Source organism: Salmo trutta, chromosome 14 (genome assembly GCF_901001165.1).
Source record: "Salmo trutta chromosome 14, fSalTru1.1, whole genome shotgun sequence".
Classification (NCBI taxonomy): domain Eukaryota; kingdom Metazoa; phylum Chordata; class Actinopteri; order Salmoniformes; family Salmonidae; genus Salmo; species Salmo trutta.
The window spans coordinates 20250610-20273036 of NC_042970.1; the positions used below are offsets into that span (position 1 = coordinate 20250610).

Here is a 22427-nt window from a genome sequence, read left to right on the forward strand (position 1 = left end):
GGATTACACTGGCTGTTGAGTAGGTGGGACGCTTGTATTCCGGTTGACTACCTCATGAATCTAGTTGAGAGAATGCCAAGAGCACAAAGCTGTCAAGGCAAAGGGTGGCTACTTTGAAGAATCTCAAATATAAAATATATTGATTTGTTTAACACTTTTATGGTTACTGCATGATTCCATGTTATGTCTTCACTATTATTCTACAATGTAGAAAAAAGTAAAAAATTAAGAAAAACCCTTGAATGAGTAGGTGTGTCAACTTTTGAATGGTACTGTACATGTTAAAGAATTAATGTAATAGTGCAGAGGTGAAATGGCAGCACTTGTGTTTTAAGGTGCAGGAGTCTGCATTAAAGTATTTCGCAGTCTGAATTTAGAACTGTCTGCTGGACTATAAATAGTAGAACAGTTGTCCATGTTATAGGCTTTGTGACAGTGTCTCCTTCCATCCTGCTCAGTCATCTGTACAGTCCCTGACTGCAGCACTACCTGTCAAGGTCACTGGCCATCTCCAGGCAATTGCACTTGGGAGATGTCCTCAATCTGGGATGGCTGGAGTTCCTGGGATAGCTTTATACAAGTAGCTACAGACAATACACCAGATAATGTGAAATAAGCATAGATTCTTGGTGTCCATTACTGGACGGTACAGGAGAACTCCATACAAACCGCCGCCATAGATTACATGGAGAATATTTTTAAAACATACTATAAAACAATGTTTAAAATGAGCATTATAATGCATTTACATGACACTACAACATTCTATGGCAGCCATGTTAACATTACATTGAGAATATTTAAACAATGCTTTAACTGAATTTCTAGAATTAGAACAATATCAAAATTCTAAAAGTTGGCCCATATGGCTCCGGATGTACCTAACATTAAAATAACAACAATCATAACTATACCCATAATTACATTTCACCTGTTCTGAAGACATTGTAAATGGAATTGATTCATCTCCTTTTCAATCACATCCACTTTTTCTTGCCTATTCTCATTTGGGAAAAAGTCCGTTGTCCGCCCGCTCCATTGCCTCGCTCCGCCGTGACCCGGAAACTGATGTGGTCGAGGAGTGTCAATTCGTTAGTATTCCACCCTGTTAACGAAATTTGTCCGATGACGCATTTTGTATCAACTTTCCTTCTCGCCTCTCCTCAATTACCTTTGAGGCCAGAGAGGAAGGAAGAGAGAGGATTCAGAGGAGCAAATCCAATTGAGTAAAGATCTGTCTCAAATCTCCCACAGCCAGAGCAGATGTTGATGCTATGTCATCCCAGCGTTGACTACCAATGAGAGCTGGGGTTTCTGGTAAATCGTGCAACAAAAAAAGCATTCAAGGCCAAAAGAGGTCTCCAAAAACACCAGAATACACATCACTCCACAGTGAACTCCTAATTCTAATAGTTATTGGCATGGCCAGTTCTGAGCTTTTGCCTCTGCGGGCAAGTATCTGGAGCCAAAAAGTTACCTCATTGGACAGAAAGAGATTTAGATAACTAACCATATGAAACCTTACAGAGGGGTATACTACAAAGTAGGATCAATGAGTTAGCCAGCTAACTTTAATAAACAACCAGAAATAACTATTGATTATATGATTATACATTTTGTGTTTTGGATTGTTGAATCAGTTAGGCCATGCCCATTTCAAACTTTAGCACACACACAAATATTTAATAAAATGTGGACGTTGGCTGGCTAACTCATTGAATCAGCTTTGTAGAATACCCATCAGCATTAGCTGGAGGTGAAAATGTTGACTTCTTACTGCGATGAGATTATGGCCATATATACACTGCGTGCACAATTATTAGGCAAGTGAGTATTCTGATATTATTTCTATTCACATTTTCTAACTCCAAACCATATAAAGTTGAATGCTTATTGGATTTAATCATTTTCAGGTGATATGTATTTGTGTAATAAGGGAGGATGTGGCGAAAGTGAATAACACCTTATACCAAGGTGTGCATAATTATTAGGCAGCCTCATTACCTCAGGTAAAAATGGACCCACATTTTTTTTTTTTTTAACTGACACTGAAAAGCCAAAAATGTAAAATGCCTTTCAGACGGATGCGACACTCTTTAAATAGCTAAACTATTGAGGCGTCACCACCGGACAATCAAACGTTTTGGTGCGAATAGTCAACTGGGGCTCAAAAAACGCATGGGGAAGAAAAGGCGCAAATTAACTGCAAAAGACTTGAGAAGAATTAAACGTCAAACTACCAGGAACCCATTATCTTCCAGTGCCACCGTATTCAAGAACTGCAACCTACCTGGAGTTTTAAAAAGTACAAGGTGTTAAGTGCTCAGAGACATGGCCAAGGTCAAGAAGACTGAAACAAGACCACCACTGAATAAGATTCACAAGTTGAAGCATCAAGATTGGGCAAAGAAATACCTGAAGACAGATTTTTCAAAGGTTTTATGGACAGATGAAATGAAAGTGACTCTTGATGGACCAAATGGATGGGCCCGTGGCTGGATCAGTAATGGACACAGGGCACCACTTTGAGTCAGGTGCCAGCAAGGTGAAGGAGGGGTACTGGTATGGGCTGCTATCGTTGAGGATGAGGTAGTTGGACCTTTTCGGGTTGAAGATGGACTGAAACTCAACTCCCAAACCTACTGCCAGTTTCTGGAATATTCTTTCATCAAACAGTGGTACAGGAAGAAGTCCTCAGCATTCTAGAAGGCCATGATCTTTATGCAGGACAATGCTCCATCACATGCATCCAAGTACTCCACTGCTTGGCTAGCCAGCAAGGGCCTCAAAGATGCCTGAATAATGACCTGGCCCCCTTCCTCACCCAACTTAAATCCTATTGAGAACGTGTGGGCCCTTCTAAAATGTGAGATTTACAGTGATGGAAGACAATACACCTTTTTGAACAGCATTTGGGAGGCTGTGGTTGCTGCTTCAGCGAAAATTGATCGCGAACAGATCAAGAAAATGACAGACTCCATGGATGGAAGGCTCATGGCAGTTATTGAAAATAAGGGTGGCTATATTGGTCACTGAATATTTTTGAAAGGGCAAAAATATTATATAATTGTCATTTTGTGTTACTTATCTGTTACACTTACTCTAAAAATTGAGAATAAACAAGTGAGTTGAGAGAAATTATTTTTGTAATTTAGTTGCCTAATAATTCTGCACACTAATAGTTGCCTAATAATTGTGCACACATTTCCCTGAGAAAGACAAAACTCACTTTTCCTTTGTAAAACATTCAGGTTTGAGGTTCAATAACATTTTGGATTGACAGAGCATTGTGTTCAACAATAAAATTAATCCTGAGGAATACAATTTGCCTAACAATTGTGCATGCAGTGTAGTCCGATTCTCCTCAGACAGACAGCTGCTACCTATCTTGCGTCTACAATAAGGAGCCCAGCAAGTCAGAATGTTGAACAAAATCCCATTTCAACTTACTCTGCTGGTTCATCGAGGTGTTGGAAATATAATTTTGTTCATTATTCTAAATTGCAGTGCTTTTTATCTTAGGTTGAGGTATACAATCAGGGCATACAAAAGCCAGAGCATATCGTACATTTGGGCAATTCCATGCCAGCATAGCAAAGAAATATTTTTGGTACCTCTCAATTCTCACATAGGAATTTTATTGGGAGGAAGGATGTTTCATATGCTTGTTAAATTCTTACACAAACCATTTGAAAATCATGATGAAAGTGACAACTTTTAGACCACTTTCAACAAAATACCTTTCGCAACATATTTAGTTTAAAAAGCACAATTTCCCTCTATACATCTACAATAACTAAACTCAGCAAAAAAAGAAATGTCCCTTTTCCAGGACCCTGTCTTTCAAAGACAATAGGTAAAAATCCAAATAACTTCACAGATCTTCATTGTAAAGGGTTTAAACACTAGACGGTAGGCAATAAAGGTCACAGTTCTGAAAACTTAGGACACTAAAGAGGCCTTTCTACTGACTATGAAAAACACCAAAAGAAAGATGCCAAGAGTCCCTGCTCATCTGCTTGAACGTGCCTTAAGCATGCTGCAATGAGGCATGAGGACTGCAGATGTGGCCAGGGCAATAAACTGCAATGTCCGTACTGTGAGACGCCTAAGACAGTGCTACAGGGAGACAGGACGGACAGCTGAACGTCCTCGCAGTGGCAGACCACGTGTAACACCTGCACAGGATCGATACAGCCGAACATCACACCAGCGGGACAGGTGCAGGATGGCAACAGCAACTGCCTGAGTTACACCAGGAACGCACAATCCCTCCATCAGTGCTCAGACTGTCCGCAATAGGCTGAGAGAGGCTGGACAGGGCTTCTAGGCCTGTTGTAAGGGAGGTCCTCACCAGACATCACCGGCAACAACGTCGCCTATGGGCACAAACCCAAGTAACTGGACCAGACAGGACTGGCAAAAAGTGCTCTTCACTGACGAGTCGCGGTTTTGTCTCACCAGGGGTGATGGTCTGATTCGCGTTTATCGTCGAAGGAATGAGCGTTACACCGAGGCCTGTACTCTGGAGCGGGACTGATTTGGAGGCGGAGGGTCCGTCATGGTCTGGGACGGTGTGTCACAGCTTCATCGGACTAAGCTTGTTATCATTGCAGGCAATCTCAATGCTGTGCGTTACAGGGAAGACATCCTCCTCCCTCATGAAACATGACCCTCCAGCATGACAATTCCACCAGCCATACTGCTCGTTCTGTGTGTGATTTCCTGCAAGACAGGAATGTCAGTGTTCTGCCATGGCCAGCAAAGAGCCCGGATCTCAATTCCATTGAGTACGTCTGGGACCTGTTTGATCAGTGTGTGTGGGCTAAGGCCATTCCCCCCAGAAATGTCCGGGAACTTGCAGGTGCCTTGGTAGAAGAATGGGGTAACATCTCACAGCAGGAACTGGCAAATCTGGTGCAGTCCATGAGGATATGCACTGCAGTACTTAATGCAGCTGGTGGCCACACCAGATACTGACTGTTATTTTTGATTTTGATCCCCCCCTTTGTTCAGGGACACATTATTCCATTTCTGTTAGTCACGTCTGTGGAATTTCTTCAGTTTATGTTTGTTGTTGAATCTTGTTATGCTCATACAAATATTTACACGTTAAGTTTGCCGAAAATAGACGCAGTTGACAGTAAGAGGACATTTCTTTTTTTGCTGAGTTTAGAAGGAGGAAGACAGCGCGTCACAGTGACCCAAACAACAATTTCTCAATCGGTGCAAAAAGTGGATTTAATATGATTCTGAGTATTCCTTCGTTATCGGAATCCAACCTGCAACTACAAAACGGAGTTAAGACACCGGTTCCTTCCAAATCGAGAATGAAGAAAGTATTGCCAAGTAAAGGTGTGTCGAAATATTACGACCAAATGCATGACCTTAGAGACCAACTTTAGATTTGCCACTGAGGTTCCAGTTCACATGGCTACAAATATGTAATTTAAATAAATATTAGATTTGACCTAATCTAGACTTTCTAAATCTAGGTTTCTAATTGAACTGCTTAATTGTAAAAACTAGATTTGTTAATCTAAGGCTAAATCTCTAAACTATGATTAGTGACACGTGTCATAATGGATTCACCATAGCAATATGTTATAATTCTATGGAAAGAAACCAGCACTGGTCATTGCTTGTTAGGAAAGTGAGTTTTCACTTCAGGCTAAGGATGAAATTAATTGCACTTTTTTGTCAAATAAACTCAACTAGCCAGCTAACTTAACAAACATAAACCACAAGAGATACAATTGTTAATCACACCAAAAATAAAGCACATACACTAATATTTGCTGAATTTAAACCTCCAATGGTAGTTCAGATTTTACTAATTTAACATTAGTAAAATTGTTTTTAAAACAATGGAGCAACAATATTACATTTTATCCTGGTTTAAAGTCAAAATGTAATCTAATCCTTCTTAAATAAGTTTAAGTGGGATTCATTTAAAAATAGGATTCAAGTTTGGTGCAACAAGATTAATAAATAAACCTTAATTAAACCCAGTTTAAGAGTTAATCCATGTTGGTACAACACACCCTCAGTCTTGACATGTAAATGCTGATATACTTTATTGCACATAATGCCTACCACTAGGGGATGTTGTGAATAAGGTTGATGATATTGACTGAACAGAACTAAATAAAAAACAAAACACCCTGTCTTAAATTACCTTTTATTTTTCATATATCTGAAAATGCAAAGTTCATCGCCGTCGTCAGGCTGTCTGAGAGTTTGGTAGCAATTTTGTCTGAAAGAAAATAGCGAGAATGGAGAAATTGTATAAACTCACAGATCAACCTATCAATTACAGAAGTAATGGTAGACCAAAAACACCTAAACCATATCCAAGTTAAAAACCTCAATGTAACAAAATATAGTTGTCAAGTTATCTACAAACCAAGGATTTATACAACAAATTTTTCATGTTAAAACATAAGACATACCAGATCTTTTCTGTTGCTTCTTCCTCTTCTTCCCAGCAGCCACGAGTGCTTGGCCCTGCTGAAGAGGGTCTACATTCCAGATATCCTTTAAATCGAGGGTCCTGGGGGCAGCAGCATCAACTGAACCACCAGTCTTTGCCCTTGGTGCTTTTATCTCCACAGTCATAGGTCCAAACTAGTGTTAAATAAAATAGACAACATTTACAAAACACTGACACCACGATCCTAATATTGGATTCACCTGGTCAGTATGTCATGGAAAGAGCAGGTGTTCTCAAATGTTTTGTACACGTTTTAAGATGAAAGTCCTTTGATGAATTGCATTTAAGTGGAACCCAGCACAAGTCATAATACCACTGTAAAAGTGGTATCATCTGGGTTGTGTTCAGTAGGCATGAAAATGGGGAGTTGCCTCAGGGACTTTGGCAACTACTAAGTTGAAAAAATATATATATACACCCCCCCCCCCCCAGCTTTGGGATGGATGTGTCAATGTGTTCAGTCGTGGCAAAAAGTTGACAATTACACAAATATTAATTTTCAAAGTCTGCTGCCTCAGTTTGTATGATGGCAATATGCATATACTCCAGAATGTTAGGAAGAGTGATCAGATGAATTGCAAAGTCCCTCTTTGCCATGCAAATGAACTGAATCCCCCGCAAAAAAACATTTCCCACTGCATTTCAGCCCTGCCACAAAAGGACCAGCTGACATCATGTCAGTAATTCTCTCGTTAACACAGGTGTGAGTGTCGATGAGGACAAGGCTGAAGATCACTCTGTCATGCTGATTGAGTTTGAATAACAGACTGGAAGCTTCAAAAGGAGGGTGGTACTTGGAATCATTGTTCTTCTGTCAATCATGGTTACCTGCAAGGAAACACATGCCGTCGTCATTGCTTTGCACAAAAAAGGGCCTCACAGGAAAGGATATTGATGCCAGTAAGATTGCACCTAAATAAAGCAATTATTGGATCATCAAGAAATTCAAGGAGAACGGTTCAATTGTTGTGAAGGCTTCAGGGCGCCCAAAAAAGTCCAGCAAGCGCCAGGACCGTCTCCTAAACTTGATTCAGCTGCGGGATCGGGGCACCACCAGTACAGAGCTTGCTCAGGAATGGCAGCAGGCAGGTGTGAGTGCATCTGCACGCACAGTGAGGCGAAGACTTTTGGAGGATGGCCTGGTGTAAAGACGGGCAGCAAAGAAGCCACTTCTCTCCAGGAAAAACATCAGGGACAGACTGATATTCTGCAAAAGGTACAGGGATTGGACTACTGAGAACTGTGGTAGTCATTTTCTCCGAATCCCCTTTTTAGATTGTTTGGGGCATCCGGAAAAAAAGCTTGTCCGGAGAAGACAAGGTGAGCGCTACCATCAGTCCTGTGTCATGCCAACAGTAAAGCATCCTGAGACCATTCATGTGTGGGGTTGCTTCTCAGCTAAGGGATTGGGCTCACTCACAATTCTGCCTAAGATCACAGTCATGAATAAAGAGTGGTACCAACACATCCGTCGAGAGCAACTTCTCCCAACAATCCAGGAACAGTTTGGTGACGAACAATGCCTTTTCCAGCATGATGGAGCACCTTGCCATAAGGCAAAAGTGATAACTAAGTGGCTCGGGGAACAAAACATCGATATTTTGGGTCCATGGCCAGGAAACTCCCCAGACCTTAATCCCATTGAGAACTTGTGGTCAATCCTCAAGAGGCAGGCGGACAAACAAAAACCCACAAATTCTGACAAACTCCAAGCATTGATTATGCAAGAATGGGCTGCCATCAGTCAGGATGTGACCCAGAAGTGAATTGACAGCATGCCAGGGCGGATTGCAGAGGTCTTGAAAAAGAAGGGTCAGCACTGCAAATATTGACTCTTTGCGTCAACTTCATGTAATTGTCAATAAAAGCCTGACACTTATGAAATGATTTTAATTATACTTCAGTATTCCATAGTAACATCTGACAAAAATATCTAAAGACTGTGGAAATTAATATTTGTGTCATTCTCAACTTCATACATGCATAATCTATGAGCAGAATTACTGTTTTACCTCAATTGGCCACGAAATCCCTCATTTGAAAGCTAGTGATTTTCTGGAAGCTGTGATGGGCCATACATTTTCCCTCAATTGTTCAATTAGCCAATGAGTTTCAGCCCCTCGCCATATGAGTGACAGCAAGCAAGATGCACATGATGCACCCACAGCAGAGCGAGAGAGAGCAATGATGTGGTGCACATATCGGCATATGACTTTCGGCTCAAATGCTACTTTAACCCTTGCCTGGTGTTCGGGTCTGTGGGACCCATTTTCAATGTTTACTAAAAGAAAAATGATACAATTAATTATTTTTCAACCCGAGACACATTGGCCTTGGCTCATTTGCTGTGAAGAACATGTGAAATAAATTGATTGAGTGCATATTACATACAGTACCAGTCAAAAGTTGCACCTACTCATTCCAGGGGTTCTTTATTTTTACTATTTTCTACATTGCAGAATAATAGTCAAGAGATTAAAAACTATGAAATAGCACATTGGGTATCATGTAGTAACGAAAATGAAAACATATTTTAGATTCTTCAAAGTTACCACCCATTGCCTTGATGACAGCTTTGCACACTCTTGGCATTCTCTCAACCAGCTTCATGAGGTAGTCACCTGGAATGCATTTCAATTAACATGTTGGGGGTAGGGGGCAGTATTTGCACGGCCGGATAAAAAACGTACCCAATTTAATCTGGTTATTACTACTGCCCAGAAACTAGAATATGCATATAATTATTGGCTTTGGATAGAAAACACCCTAAAGTTTCTAAAACTGTTTGAATGGTGTCTGTGAGTATAACAGAACTCATATGGCAGGCAAAAACCTGAGAAGATTCCTTACAGGAAGTGGCCTGTCTGACAATTTCTTGGGCTTCTTGACTCTCTTTATTGAAAACTGAGGATCTTTGCTGTAACGTGACACTTCCTACGGCTCCCATAGGCTCTCAGAACCCGGGAAAAAGCTGAATGATGTCTTTGCAGCCCCTGGCTGAAAAACATTAGCGCCTTTGGTAAGTGGTCTATCAGAGGACAATGAGACTGAGGCGCGTGCACGAGGCGACCCCATGTTTTTATTTTCTCTGTCTTTGAACTAAAACAACGACTCCCGGTCGGAATATTATCGCTTTTTCACGAGAAAAATCGCATAAAAATTGATTTTAAACAGCGGTTGACATGCTTCGAAGTACGGTAATGGAATATTTAGAATTTCTTTGTCACGAAACGCGTCGGGCGCGTCACCCTTATTTACCCTTCGGATAGTGTCTTGAACGCACGAATAAAACAGAGGATATTTGAACATAACTATGGATTATTTTGAACCAAACCAACATTTGTTATTGAAGTAGAAGTCCTGGGAGTGCATTCTGACGAAGAACAGCAAAGGTAATAACATTTTTCTTATAGTAAATCTGACTTTGGTGAGGGCTAAACTTGGTGGGTGTCTAAATAGCTAGCCCGTGATGGCTGGGCTATCTACTCAGAATATTGCAAAATGTGCTTTCACCAAAAAGCTATTTTAAAATCAGACAGCGAGTGCATAAAGGAGTTCTGTATCTATAATTCTTAAAATAATTGTTATGTTTTTTGTGAACGTTTATCGTGAGTAATTTAGTAAATTCACCGGAAGTTTGCGGTGGGTATGCTAGTTCTGAACGTCACATGCTAATGTAAAAAGCTGGTTTTGATACAAATATGAACTTGATTGAACAAAACATGCATGTATTGTATAACAATGTCCTAGGATTGTCATCTGATGAAGATCAAAAGGTTAGTGCTGCATTTAGCTGTGGTTTGGATTTATGTGACATTATATGCTAGCTTGAAAAATGAGAGGTTAACAGGTGTTCCTTGTTAAAAAGACATTTGTGGAATTTCTTTCCTTCTGCATGCATTTGAGCCAATCAGTTGTGACAAGGTAGGGGTGGTATACAGAAGATAACCCTATTTGGTAAAATACCAAATCCATATTAAAAACAGCTCAAATAAGCAAAGAGAAACAACAGTCCATCATTACTTTAAGACATGAAGTTCAGTCAAAACAGAAAACTTCAAGTTTATTCAAGTGCAGTCGCAAAAACCATCAAGTGCTATGATGAAACTGGCTCTCATGAGGATCGCCACATGAAAGGCAGACCAGAGTTCTCTGCTGCAGTTCATTAGTTACCAGCCTCAGAAATTGCAGCCCAAATAAATGCTTCAGAGTAAAGTAACAGACATCTCAACATCAACTGTTCAGAGGAGACTGTGAGAGTCAGGCCTTCATGGTCAAACTGCTGCAAAGAAACCACTACTAAAGGCCACTTAAAAGAAGAAGAGACGTGCTTGGGCTAAGAAACACGAGCAATGGACATTAGACCGGTGGAAATCTGTCAAAATTAGATTTTGGTTCCAACCACTGTCTTTGAGACGCTGAGTCGGTGAACGGATGATCTCCGCATGTGTTGTTCCCACCGTGAAGCATGGTGGTGGTGGTGTGATGGTGCTTTGCTGGTGACACTGATTTATTTAGAATTCAAGGCACACTTAGCCAGCATGGCTACCCCAGCATTCTCCAGCAATTCACCATCTCATCTGGTTTGCGCTTAGTGGGACTATCATTTATTTTTCAACAGGATAATGACCAAACACATCTCCAGGCTGTGTAAGGGCTATTTGACCAAGAAGGAGAGTGATGGAGTGCTGCATCAGATGACCTGGCCTCCACAGTCACCCGACCTCAACCCAATTGAGATGGTTTGGGATGAGTTGGACCGCAGAGTGAAGGAAAAGCAGCCAACAAGTGCTCAGCATATGTGGGAACTCCTTCAAGACTGTTGAAAAAGCATTCCAGGTGAAGCTGGTTGAGAGAATGCCAAGAGTGTGCAAAGCTGTCATCAAGGTAAAGGGTGGCTACTTTGATGACCATAAAATATATTTTGATTTGTTTAACACTTTTTTGGTTACTACATGATTCCATGTGTTATTTCATAGTTTTGATGTCTTCACTATTATTCTACAATGTAGAAAATAGTAAAAATAAAGAAAAACCCTTGAATGAGTAGGCGTGTCCAAACTTTTGACTGGTACTGTATGTGGTGTTAAGAGTCCACTGGACCAGAGGTTAATAAAAAGTGTGTGTTGGTGAAAACAAGTAAAACTTATTCAAAATGGTTTGCCTTCCTCCTCCCTGGGCCTGCTGTTTCAACATAGCACCAATAACCTGTCTGTCTCCCGCTTTTCTCACACTCTTTACCCTTTGTAGTGTGTGAAACTCATGTCTTGCGGAAACCTGCAAAATGTTATTACAACACATTGTAAAAAAGCTGTATTTTCCCACACCCTAACCCAGCCAGGTATACATTAGGGGAGGGACACAACAAATAGCTTTGCATGTGTGGCTCCTTACCACAATCAATCAGTATGGCAAAAATAATCTCTGCTCAGAGAGCATTAGAAATATTTTTTTGCAGAGAGAAGACACGTTGGAAAACAAAGAATTTTCAGAATTTGAGGATCATGTCTCTGTCAATTCAGAGTCTGACAGTGATTTGAAAGAAGAGGTTGAGATTGACCCAGTAGGAGAAATATGGTTGTCAAAAAAAATTTGAAACTGAATGGTCTTCTTACCCAAGTAATGAGACACCCCGCATGGCTGCCAATGTGATAAGGATGCAACCAGGGCCGACGCAGATGGCGGTTACTTATGTGCAGGATATAAAGTATTTTGAACTGGTCATCCCAGACACCATCCAGAAAACCATTCTGGACTGCACTAATTTGGAGAGAAGGCGTGTTTTTGGAGAGAGACGAAAGGAGATGGACCCAACTCATTTACATCCATACTTTGGGGTTCATATCCTTGCTGGTGTTTTCAGATACAATGGAGAATCCCTGTGTGATGCAGAAACTGGCAGAGAACTTTTCAGTGCAACGATGTCTCTGGAAAACGTCCACATTATTTCCAGGATTATCCGCTTATTATCCGAGACACCAGACCAACTCGCGGCAGAGAGACAAGCTAGCTGCAATCAGGTTAGTGTGGGACAAGTGAGTGGACCGCCTTCCCTTGTTTTACAACCCTGAGCCCAACGTTACTGTTGATGAGCAGCTTATGCCATTTAGGGGCCGCTGCCCCTTCAGGCAGTACATACTGTATAAACCCACAAAATATGGAATCAAGATCCGGGCTGCCAATGATGCTGCTTCATCATATGCGTGGAACATGCAAGTGTAAACAAGGAAGCCAGACAGAGGAGCCCCTGAGAAGAATCAGGGGATGCAGGTTGTCCTGAAACTGACACAGCGACTCCGTGGTCACAACATCACATTCGCAAACTTTTTATTTTTATTTTTTTACTTCGCACAAGCTGGGACTGGAGCACCTGACGATGGTAGGAACAGTATGAAAAAAAACAAGCCAAAGCTTCCACCTCAGCTGTTGAATACACAGAACAGGCCTATCAATTCCTCTAAGTTGGTGTTCACGGCCGACACGTCCCTAGTCTCCTACGTGCCAAAGGCAGGCAAAAAGGTGGTACTCATGAGTACGCTGCATAGGGATGGGAGAATCTGTGGCCAGGAACATCAAAAACCACAAATCATAATGGATTACAATGCCACAAAAGGAGGGGAGGACAATTTAGACAAGATGGTGACTGGCTACAGCTGTGATATTCTTCAACATCTTGGCGTAGAACACGTTTGTCATCTGGATGGCGTTGAACCCAGATTGGAACAGAGGGAAGCTCCAGAGGAGACGGCTCTTTCTAGAGGAGCTGGGCAAGGCATTGGCAAGACCTCAAATCCAGAGGCGGCAGCAGATCAAGGACCCTAGCTTATGCAGCCATCGTGAGGGGGATTCAGGAGGAGGATGCTTGTCACCCATCAGTCCGTCTCACAGAACCAACAAAGCCAATACCGGAAGTAAGTGTGAGTGAGGTTGTTGAATGTGTGTGTCTGACTCTCCTACCTTGGCCTGCTGTAACTATATATGTGAGTGAGTGTGTGAGACGTTAGTAAAATTCCTGAACTAAGTGTTTTCATCATTCTAGGTTGCAGCTGGTAGTAACAAGAAGAAGCACTGTGATGTGTGTGAACCCAAGAAGGACAGGAAGACAAAGTACACATGCATCAAGTGCAAGAAATACATTTGCAACACACACACACACAGTAGAACTCTGTCCCTCATGTGGTGTGTAGACCAACCTTAATGTGTGTTCAATTGGGCTCATTTATCATTTCCATAAAATACAGTATGTAAAATTTGTCCTTCCAAACTGTTCAGTTCAAACCAATAAACATCAAGTGATGAAAACCTTGTTTGATTTATAATTGTTCAAGATAAACATGATTTTTCTACCCATGTCTGGATTATAATTGATTTGTTTACAAAAATAACATTTGATCAATAAAAAAATTAATTGCGCTTTTAGTGATAAATGTGATCTAGCAGAGGTAAATATTAACCATGTATGCTGTCTATATTGCTTGTAATCGATAAGTCAACAGTATTTTTTAAAGTATTTTTACATAAATGATAACAGCACTGTTTTAAAAACCCATTAATGTAGTGGGTCCACCAGACCCACGAACATTAGGTGAATAACAAAAACATGATCACCACACAAGAGTTAAAAATGTCTAAAAAGTACCACAGAATCCGTTTAACTTGTCAAGTAAAAGCACTGCAATACCTCAGGGTCCTGATCATCATCCATGGATTCAGTTTCATCCTTGGACTCAACCTCATCCAAAGCTCCACCTTCCATTTCCAGGTCACAAGGTGGTTCTTCTTGACCACCCTGAGTCATCCCAGCAGTTGCCATGCAGAAACCCATTTGGACATCAGTGCAAGACGACACTACAAGAAAAACAAACATTTAGCACAAACACTCTTTTTATCCAAACATACTTTTCAATTACTAGGTAACTGTCAAATGTGTGTGTGTATCCTACCAGCTAGCACTTCCTGGTTTCCCTTCTCTAGTTCCTCCCAGTCGAAAGCTTTGCCCATCTCTGCCACAATCTCAGCACTGATATGAGTGGGAAGAGTGTGCGTCTCCGGAGGGTGTGTAAAGTAGCTGATCCTACCCCTACATGACCGTAAATTAAACAGAATGGGACATTATTAGGTAGGGACGGTGTTGCTTTGAAAACCTCAGATGTAATAAATGTTTTTGCAGTTTGCACCCACCCTGTCCAGTCCATTAGGACACTCTTTGCCGCCTTGTCATTATCAGGCACTCCTCCCTTCCTCAACTTGCCCTGTCGGTGCGCCAACAAAGCCAGGAACTCGAGAGCTGTGTGGAAGTCTGGAACACCATAGTGTTCCATGATCTATTGAAAAATTAAATGAAATAATATGACATGGACGAAATTTGTCACATCATTGCAGTGAATGTGCCTTTAAAATAATCTTTGGATACCTGTGTCTTATTGCAGCGTCTTAAGATGGCTTCGACTGGAGGTAGAGGGTCTACAAGCTGCTCAATCTTTACACAATTCCGAAGGATCATGGCCGCGTCAGTCGTCGAGGTTGCCATTACAATGCCAGGACAATCTAAAAGCTTGATGTGCTTGTCCAAGTGTATTTCCTGAAGGCACCTAAAAGCCATCACAGGTTAGTCAAGCAAGGGAAGAACATGTAGGCCTAGCCATAAATAAAGCCAAAAGTTTTATACTTACTTGGTTACACCAGGTGTGGCTCCAACATTGCATGCACGTGCCCGCTTCAAACTGTTTATCAGACTACTCTTTCCAACATTGGGAAAGCCTGCAAAAAAGAAAACCATCCAAAATATTGCATAACTTCAAACCTTTGCCCAGCTTGAAAAGTCTGGAATGACGTGGCAATGATCCTTCGAAATTGTACGCCGAGCATGCGCAGACCAACTGGCAAGTGTCTTCACTGACATTTTCAACCTCTCCCTGTCTGAGTCTGTAATACCTGCATTTTTCTAGCAGACCACCATAGTCCCTGTGCCCAAGAACATGAAGTTAGCCTGCCTAAATGACTACCGACCCATAGCACTCACGTCTGTAGCCATGAAATGCTTAAAAGGCTGGTCATGGCTCACATAAACACCATTATCCCAAAAACCCTAGACCCACTCCAATTTGCATACTGCACCAACAGATCCACAGATGATGCAATCTATATTGCACTCCACAATGCCCTTTCACAACTGGACAAAAGGAACAACTATGTAAGAATGCTGTTCATATACTACAGCTCAGCAATCAACACCATAGTGCCCTCAAAGTTCATCACTAACCTAAAGACCCTGGGACGAAACACCTCCCTCTACAACTGGATCCTGGACTTCCTGATGGGCAGGCCCCAGGTGGTAAGGGTAGATATCAACACATCTGTCACGCTGATCCTCAACACGTGGGCCCCTCAGGGGTGCATGCTAAGTCCCCTCCTGTACTTGCTGTTCACTCATGACTTTATTTTATTTCACCTTTATTTAACCAGGTAGGCAAGTTGAGAACAAGTTCTCATTTACAATTGCGACCTGGCCAAGATAAAGCAAAGCAGTTCGACACATACAACAGAGCTACACATGGAGTAAAACAAACATACAGTCAATAATACAGTAGAAAAATAAGTCTATATACAATGTGAGCAAATGAGGTGAGATAAGGGAGGTAAAGGCAAAAAAGGCCATGGTGACAAAGTAAATACAATATAGCAAGTAAAACACTGGAATGGTAGATTTGTAGTGGAAGAAAGTGCAAAATAGAAATAATGGGGTGCAAAGGAGCAAAATAAATACAGTAGGGGAAGCGGTAGTTGTTTGGGCTAAATTATAGATGGGCTATGTACAGGTGCAGTGATCTGTGAGATGCTCTGACAGTTGGTGCTTAAAGCTAGTGAGGGAGATAAGTGTTTCCAGTTTCAGAGATTTTTGTAGTTCGTTCCAGTCATTGGCAGCAGAGAACTGGAAGGAGAGACGGCCAAAGGAGGAATTGGCTTTGGGGGTGACCAGTGAGATATACCTGCTGGAGCGTGTGCTACAGGTGGGTGCTGCTACGGTGACCAGTGAGCTGAGATAAGGGGGGACTTTACCTAGCAGGGTCTTGTAGATGACCTGGAGCCAGTGGGTTTGGCGACGAAAATGAAGCGAGGGCCAGCCAACGAGAGCGTACAGGTCGCAGTGGTGGGTAGTATATGGGGCTTTGGTGACAAAACGGATGGCACTGTGATAGACTGCATCCAGTTTATTGAGTAGGGTATTAGAGGCTATTTTGTAAATGACATCCCCGAAGTTGAGGATCGGTAGGATGGTCAGCTTTACAAGGGTATGTTTGGCAGCATGAGTGAAGGATTCTTTGTTGCGAAATAGGAAGCCAATTCTAGATTTAACTTTGGATTGGAGATGTTTGATGTGAGTCTGGAAGGAGAGCTTACAGTCTAACCAGACACCTAGGTATTTGTAGTTGTCCACATATTCTAAGTAAGAACCGTCCAGAGTAGTGATGCTGGACGGGCAGGCAGGTGCGGGCAGCGATCGGTTGAAGAGCATGCATTTCGTTTTACTTGTATTTAAGAGCAGTTGGAGGCCACGGAAGTAGAGTTGTATGGCATTGAAGCTCGTCTGGAGGGCTGTTAACCTGTTAGGGCTAAGGGGCAGTATTTACACGGCCGGATAAAAAACGTACCCGATTTAATCTGGTTATTACTACTGCCCAGAAACTAGAATATGCATATAATTATTGGCTTTGGATAGAAAACACCCTAAAGTTTCTAAAACTGTTTGAATGGTGTCTGAGTATAACAGAACTCATATGGCAGGAAAAAACCTGAGAAGATTCCAAACAGGAAGTACCCTCTGACCATTCCTTGGGCTTCTTGGCTCTGTTTATTGAACATTTAGGATCTTTGCTATAACGTGACACTTCCTACGGCTCCCATAGGCTCTCAGAACCCGGGAAAAAGCTGAATGATGTAATTCCAGCCGCTGGCTGAAAAACTTTAGCGCGTTTGGATGGTGGTCGATCAGAGGGCCATCAGACTGAGGCTCGTGCACGAGGGGATCCCATGCTTTTACTTTCTCTCTCTTTGAACGTAAACATGCTTTCCCGGTCGGAATATTATCGCTTTTTTACGAGAAAAATGGCATAAAAATTTATTTTAAACAGCGGTTGACATGCTTCGAAGTACGGTAATGGAATATTTAGAAATGTTTTGTCACGAAACGCATCGGGCGCATAACCCTTATTTACCCTTTAGGATAGTGTCTTGAACGCACGAACAAAACGCCGCTATTTGGATATAACTATGGATTATTTGGGACCAAACCAACATTTGTTATTGAAGTAGAAGTCCTGGGAGTGCATTCTGACGAAGAACAGCAAAGGTAATAACATTTTTCTTACAGTAAATCTGACTTTGGTGAGTGCTAAACTTGCTGGGTGTCTAAATAGCTAGCCCGTGATGGCTGGGCTATCTACTCAGAATATTGCAAAATGTGCTTTCACCGAAAAGCTATTTTAAAATCGGACATAGCGAGTGCATATAGGAGTTCTGTATCTATAATTCTTAAAATATTTATGTTTTTTTGTGAACGTTTATCGTGAGTAATTTAGTAAATTCACCGGAAGTGTTCGGTGGGAATGCTAGTCACATGCTAATGTAAAAAGCTGGTTTTTGATATAAATATGAACTTGATTGAACAAAACATGCATGCATTGTATAACATAATGTCCTAAGATTGTCATCTGATGAAGATCAAAGGTTAGTGCTGCATTTAGCTGTGGTTTATGTGACATTATATGCTAGCTTGAAAAATGGGTGTCTGATTATTTCTGGCTGGGTACTCTGCTGACATAATCTAATGTTTTGCTTTCGTTGTAAAGCCTTTTTGAAATCGGACAGTGTGGTTAGATTAACGAGAGTCTTGTCTTTAAAATGGTGTAAAATAGTCATATGTTTGAGAAATTGAAGTAATAGCATTTCTAAGGTATTTGAATAACGCGCCACGGGATTCCACTGGCTGTTGAGTAGGTGGGAGGTTAACAGTGTCCAAAGAAGGGCCAGAAGTATACAGAATGGTGTCATCTGTGTAGAGGTGGATCAGAGACTCACAAGCAGCAAGAGCGATATCAGTGATGTATACAGAGAAAAGAGTTGGCCCAAGAATTGAACCCTGTGGCACCCCCATAGAGACTACCAGAGGCCCGGACAACAGGCCATCCGATTTGACACACTGAACTCTATCAGAGAAGTAGTTGGTGAACCAGGCGAGGCAATCATTTGAGAAACCAAGGCTATTGAGTCTGCCGATGAGGATGTGGTGATTGACAGAGTCGAAAGCCTTGGCCAGATCAATGAATACAGCAGCACAGTATTGTTTCTTATCGATGGCGGTTACGATATCGTTTAGGACCTTGAGTGTGGCTGAGGTGCACCCATGACTAGCTCTGAAACCAGATTGCATAGCGGAGAAGGTGCGGTGGAATTCAAAATGGTCGGTAAAACTTGAAAATCGGCCCTAATTAATCGGTCAACCTCTACTACACAGGGTAGTGTGTATGGCCCAGTACATCACCGGGGCCAAGATTCCTGCCATCCAGGACCTCTATACCAGGCAGTGTCAGAAGAAGGCCTTAAATATTTTGTCAAAGACTCCAGCCAGCCTAGTCAAAGACTGTTCTCTCCGCTAACGCACGGCAAGTGGTACCCGAGTGCCAAGTCTAGGTCCAAGAGGCTTCTAAACAGCTTCTACCTCTAAGCCATAAGCTAATCAAATGGCTACCCAGACTATTTGCATTGACCCCCCACCCTTCTACACTGCTGCTACTCTGTATATTATCTATGCATAGTCACTTTAATAACTCTACCTACATGTACATATTACCTCAATACCGGTGCCTCCGCACATTGACTCTGTACTGGTACCCCATGTATATAGCCCCGCTATTGTTATTTACTGCTGCTCTTTAAGGATTTGTTATAATTCTCTTACTTTTTGGCAGTTATTTTCTTAAAACTGCATTGTTGGTTTAAGTAAGCATTTCACTGTAAGGTCTACACCGGTTGTATTCGGCGCATGTGACAAATACATTTTGATTTGAAGAAGCTCTGGATAACAGCGTCTGTTAAATGACTAAAATGTACATTTAAAATGTACCCACCAACCACACCAACAGTGATGGCTGTCTTAATGTCCAGGTTGCGGCAGTAGTTCCCCAAAAGTTTCATCAGGCATTCCGCACCCACACAGGCACTGCTACCTAGGAGCTCAGCGGTGGCCTGGGTAACAGGTACATTGCTTCGCTTCTGCAAATAGAAAACATAAGTATAGTTACTAGATCCTAACTGAAAAAAGTTAATTCAGTTTATCTAGTACATAGGTCCTTATTGCTTAACAGTAAAAAAACCAATATTTTATTGAACTTAAATTGATTTCGGTAAACTATCCTGTCCATGTTCTACATATGCCGTTCTGAATAGTCTGACTCACCAAATTCTTGTTCTGTTGTTGCGTTGAGGCTTTGAAAGCCACAGTGGGAAATTCATTGCGAAGGTACTTGATCCATTTCTCCACAATCTCCTTGGACACCAGGTCTAAGAGTACAGTGGAAAGACATGTTTGTCAGTTAAAGATAATATGGCACCATGCTTTCTAATGTATAAAACTATGCATATTAATGAATCGCTCACACACTCACCAATCTTGTTAAGCACAAGGACTATTTTCTTGTCAGTGCCGCTCTGAATGACAGCCTGCTCCACCTGAGGACAACGGCAGCCAAGAGGGTCACGGGCATCCAGAACCTCCAGAATCACATCAGAGGCCTCAACCACCTTTTATACAGAACAAGGAATACAACACATTGTTATACTATAACTTGTAAGCACTACACACAGGTAGAGAAATGTAATGTAAATAAATGGGTATCACTCAAGTGCAATACTGCAAGTTGTTACACACGTGCTACTGTGCACACTCACAGACAATTGGACTCGAATTATGAAAAGTTACCTTTTTGAATTCCCTGTAGTACGCCTTTCTTGAATTCTCATTTTCGAAATTGACATGCTTCTCTAAACTCTGCATCTCAGTTTCCTGCAATCAGAGAACACAAAAACACTCATGACAAGCTTTCTCATTTAATGTAAAAAACAGCATTGGGAGAGCTGCTCTTTCTATAACCTACACGAGTTAAATTACCCTCTGCTCAAACTCTCTTTGTCGCTCTAGAATATCTCTCTGAAAACTGTCCAGACTTCTCCTCTTCATCTGCTCCCGTTCTCTTGACAACCTCTGCTTTTCTTGGAGCTCCTGAAGCTGACCATGGCAAAGAGAGCAACATATTTTAAATACCTATAAATCATTTGCCAAACCAGAAGAATTGTGCTATTGTCATGACATAAAATAACAGTTGTAATAAAAATAAATGTATATCATGGTTCACCCTTTTCTTCCGGACTTCTTCTGGTTTTCCATACTCTTTGGAATGACGTGCAATGGACAGCTCTGAATGCATTTTCCCTCCTTGAGTCTGTTGTCCATCTTTGCCCTCCAATTGAAATTAAAACGCCAATGAGATATGGCCACCGACGTTAACATAACATAAGTAGTTAAACTATAGTTAGTTAAGCTATAACTAGTTGGTTACAGTATACAAAATGTGTACAGTGCGTCATTTTTATTTATTTTACCTTTATTTAACTAGGTAAGTCAGTTAAGAACAAATTCTTATTTTCAATGACGGCCTAGGAACAGTTCCTGTAACCTTTTCAGTTACTAGTCCAACGATCTAAGTCGGACAAAGGTATTATATTGGGCTGCAGAGACATTTCTCAGGTCATTTGCTATGTTTTTGTCAAAAACTGAGGTTCTCTGAAGTTGTAGCAATCTATGTTGTACAGTATACTCCAAAATGGGGTCAGCTGCCTGGCTGTTGTGTCCAATGTGGTTACAACAGGCTAACTTAGCTAGTCGCCGCAATTAGCATCTCTTGTGTATTACTACTATACTCACCAGCGACGCAAGTGAAATGCAAATTATATTATATTGTATTCAACATTATGGCTTGCAGCGCGCTGTTCTAAAATATAATCTATTACAAATTGTTCGACTGTGAATAACATATTGTTAAGTTTTAACTTTACAATCTGGCTAACGTTCTGAGTAGCAAGCAGGCTAGCTAAACATACCTTTTGTTTTCCTTGGAAAAGTATTTTCGCTCGCTTTTGTTCTGCAAAACCCAGAACAACAAAATAAGTTACACATTATCCAAGCTACAATGTTGATAAAAATTTTAAACTATCAAAGTCAAATAACATTTATGTATTTACGCACTTCTGGCCTTCGACATGATTCCACATGTGGAGTGGTTGGTGATGGATTGCGCGGATCTGACGTCAAATCACTACATCAGGTTAACGCTCTTCAAAATAAAAGCTCAGCAAACCCAAAAGACAAGAAGCGCATGCAACTGCAGATTATATGCCCTGAAACCGCATGTCTGCGATGCGAACTTGTTTTTAAATTTCTTCTGCATCTTCTTCTGTGGGGGTTTATGGCAGACTACATCCTATGAGGTGTATTGCCGCCACCTGCTGAGTGGGGTGAAAACGGGGAAAAACATACTCATGTTAAAAAAACGTCAACAAAAATGCATAGCCTTACTCAAAAATGTACTCAGATCCCTACACAGGCTCTGGGGCCTTGTGAGGGGGGAACATAGTTAGTCAGTATTCCCTGTAATGTTTTTTTTTTTAATTATTATTATTCGTTTGGCCAGTACAATCTATCCCTTGGGCAATACAAACAACAAAATGAACCTTCTTTAACACCTTCATTCTCAGGCTGCAGGGCATCCACTGCTTCAGCTATTTGCACTGCCTCTGCAAAGGAGACATGCGTGACAGACCTTGATCCTTGCTACTACTCAGAAGCTCTGAATCCCACCACAATTGCAGCACCATGTTG

At 41.4% G+C, this 22427-nt stretch overlaps 1 protein-coding gene across 1 annotated transcript; it reads right to left on the reverse strand.

Moving 5' to 3' along the window:
* Positions 1–6162: 6162 nt before the first annotated feature.
* LOC115207581 (G protein nucleolar 3 like) lies at positions 6163–21911 on the reverse strand. The gene is made up of 15 exons (XM_029774795.1): positions 21795–21911; positions 21650–21690; positions 20905–21009; positions 20661–20777; positions 20472–20555; positions 20158–20293; positions 19950–20053; positions 19621–19765; positions 15166–15253; positions 14907–15084; positions 14675–14817; positions 14437–14573; positions 14175–14341; positions 6453–6627; positions 6163–6256 (listed from the first exon to the last, which is right to left on the reverse strand). The coding sequence occupies exons 1-15, from the start codon at positions 21808–21810 to the stop codon at positions 6189–6191; spliced, it is 1704 nt and encodes a 567-aa protein (XP_029630655.1). The 5' UTR covers positions 21811–21911; the 3' UTR covers positions 6163–6188.
* Positions 21912–22427: the final 516 nt, after the last annotated feature.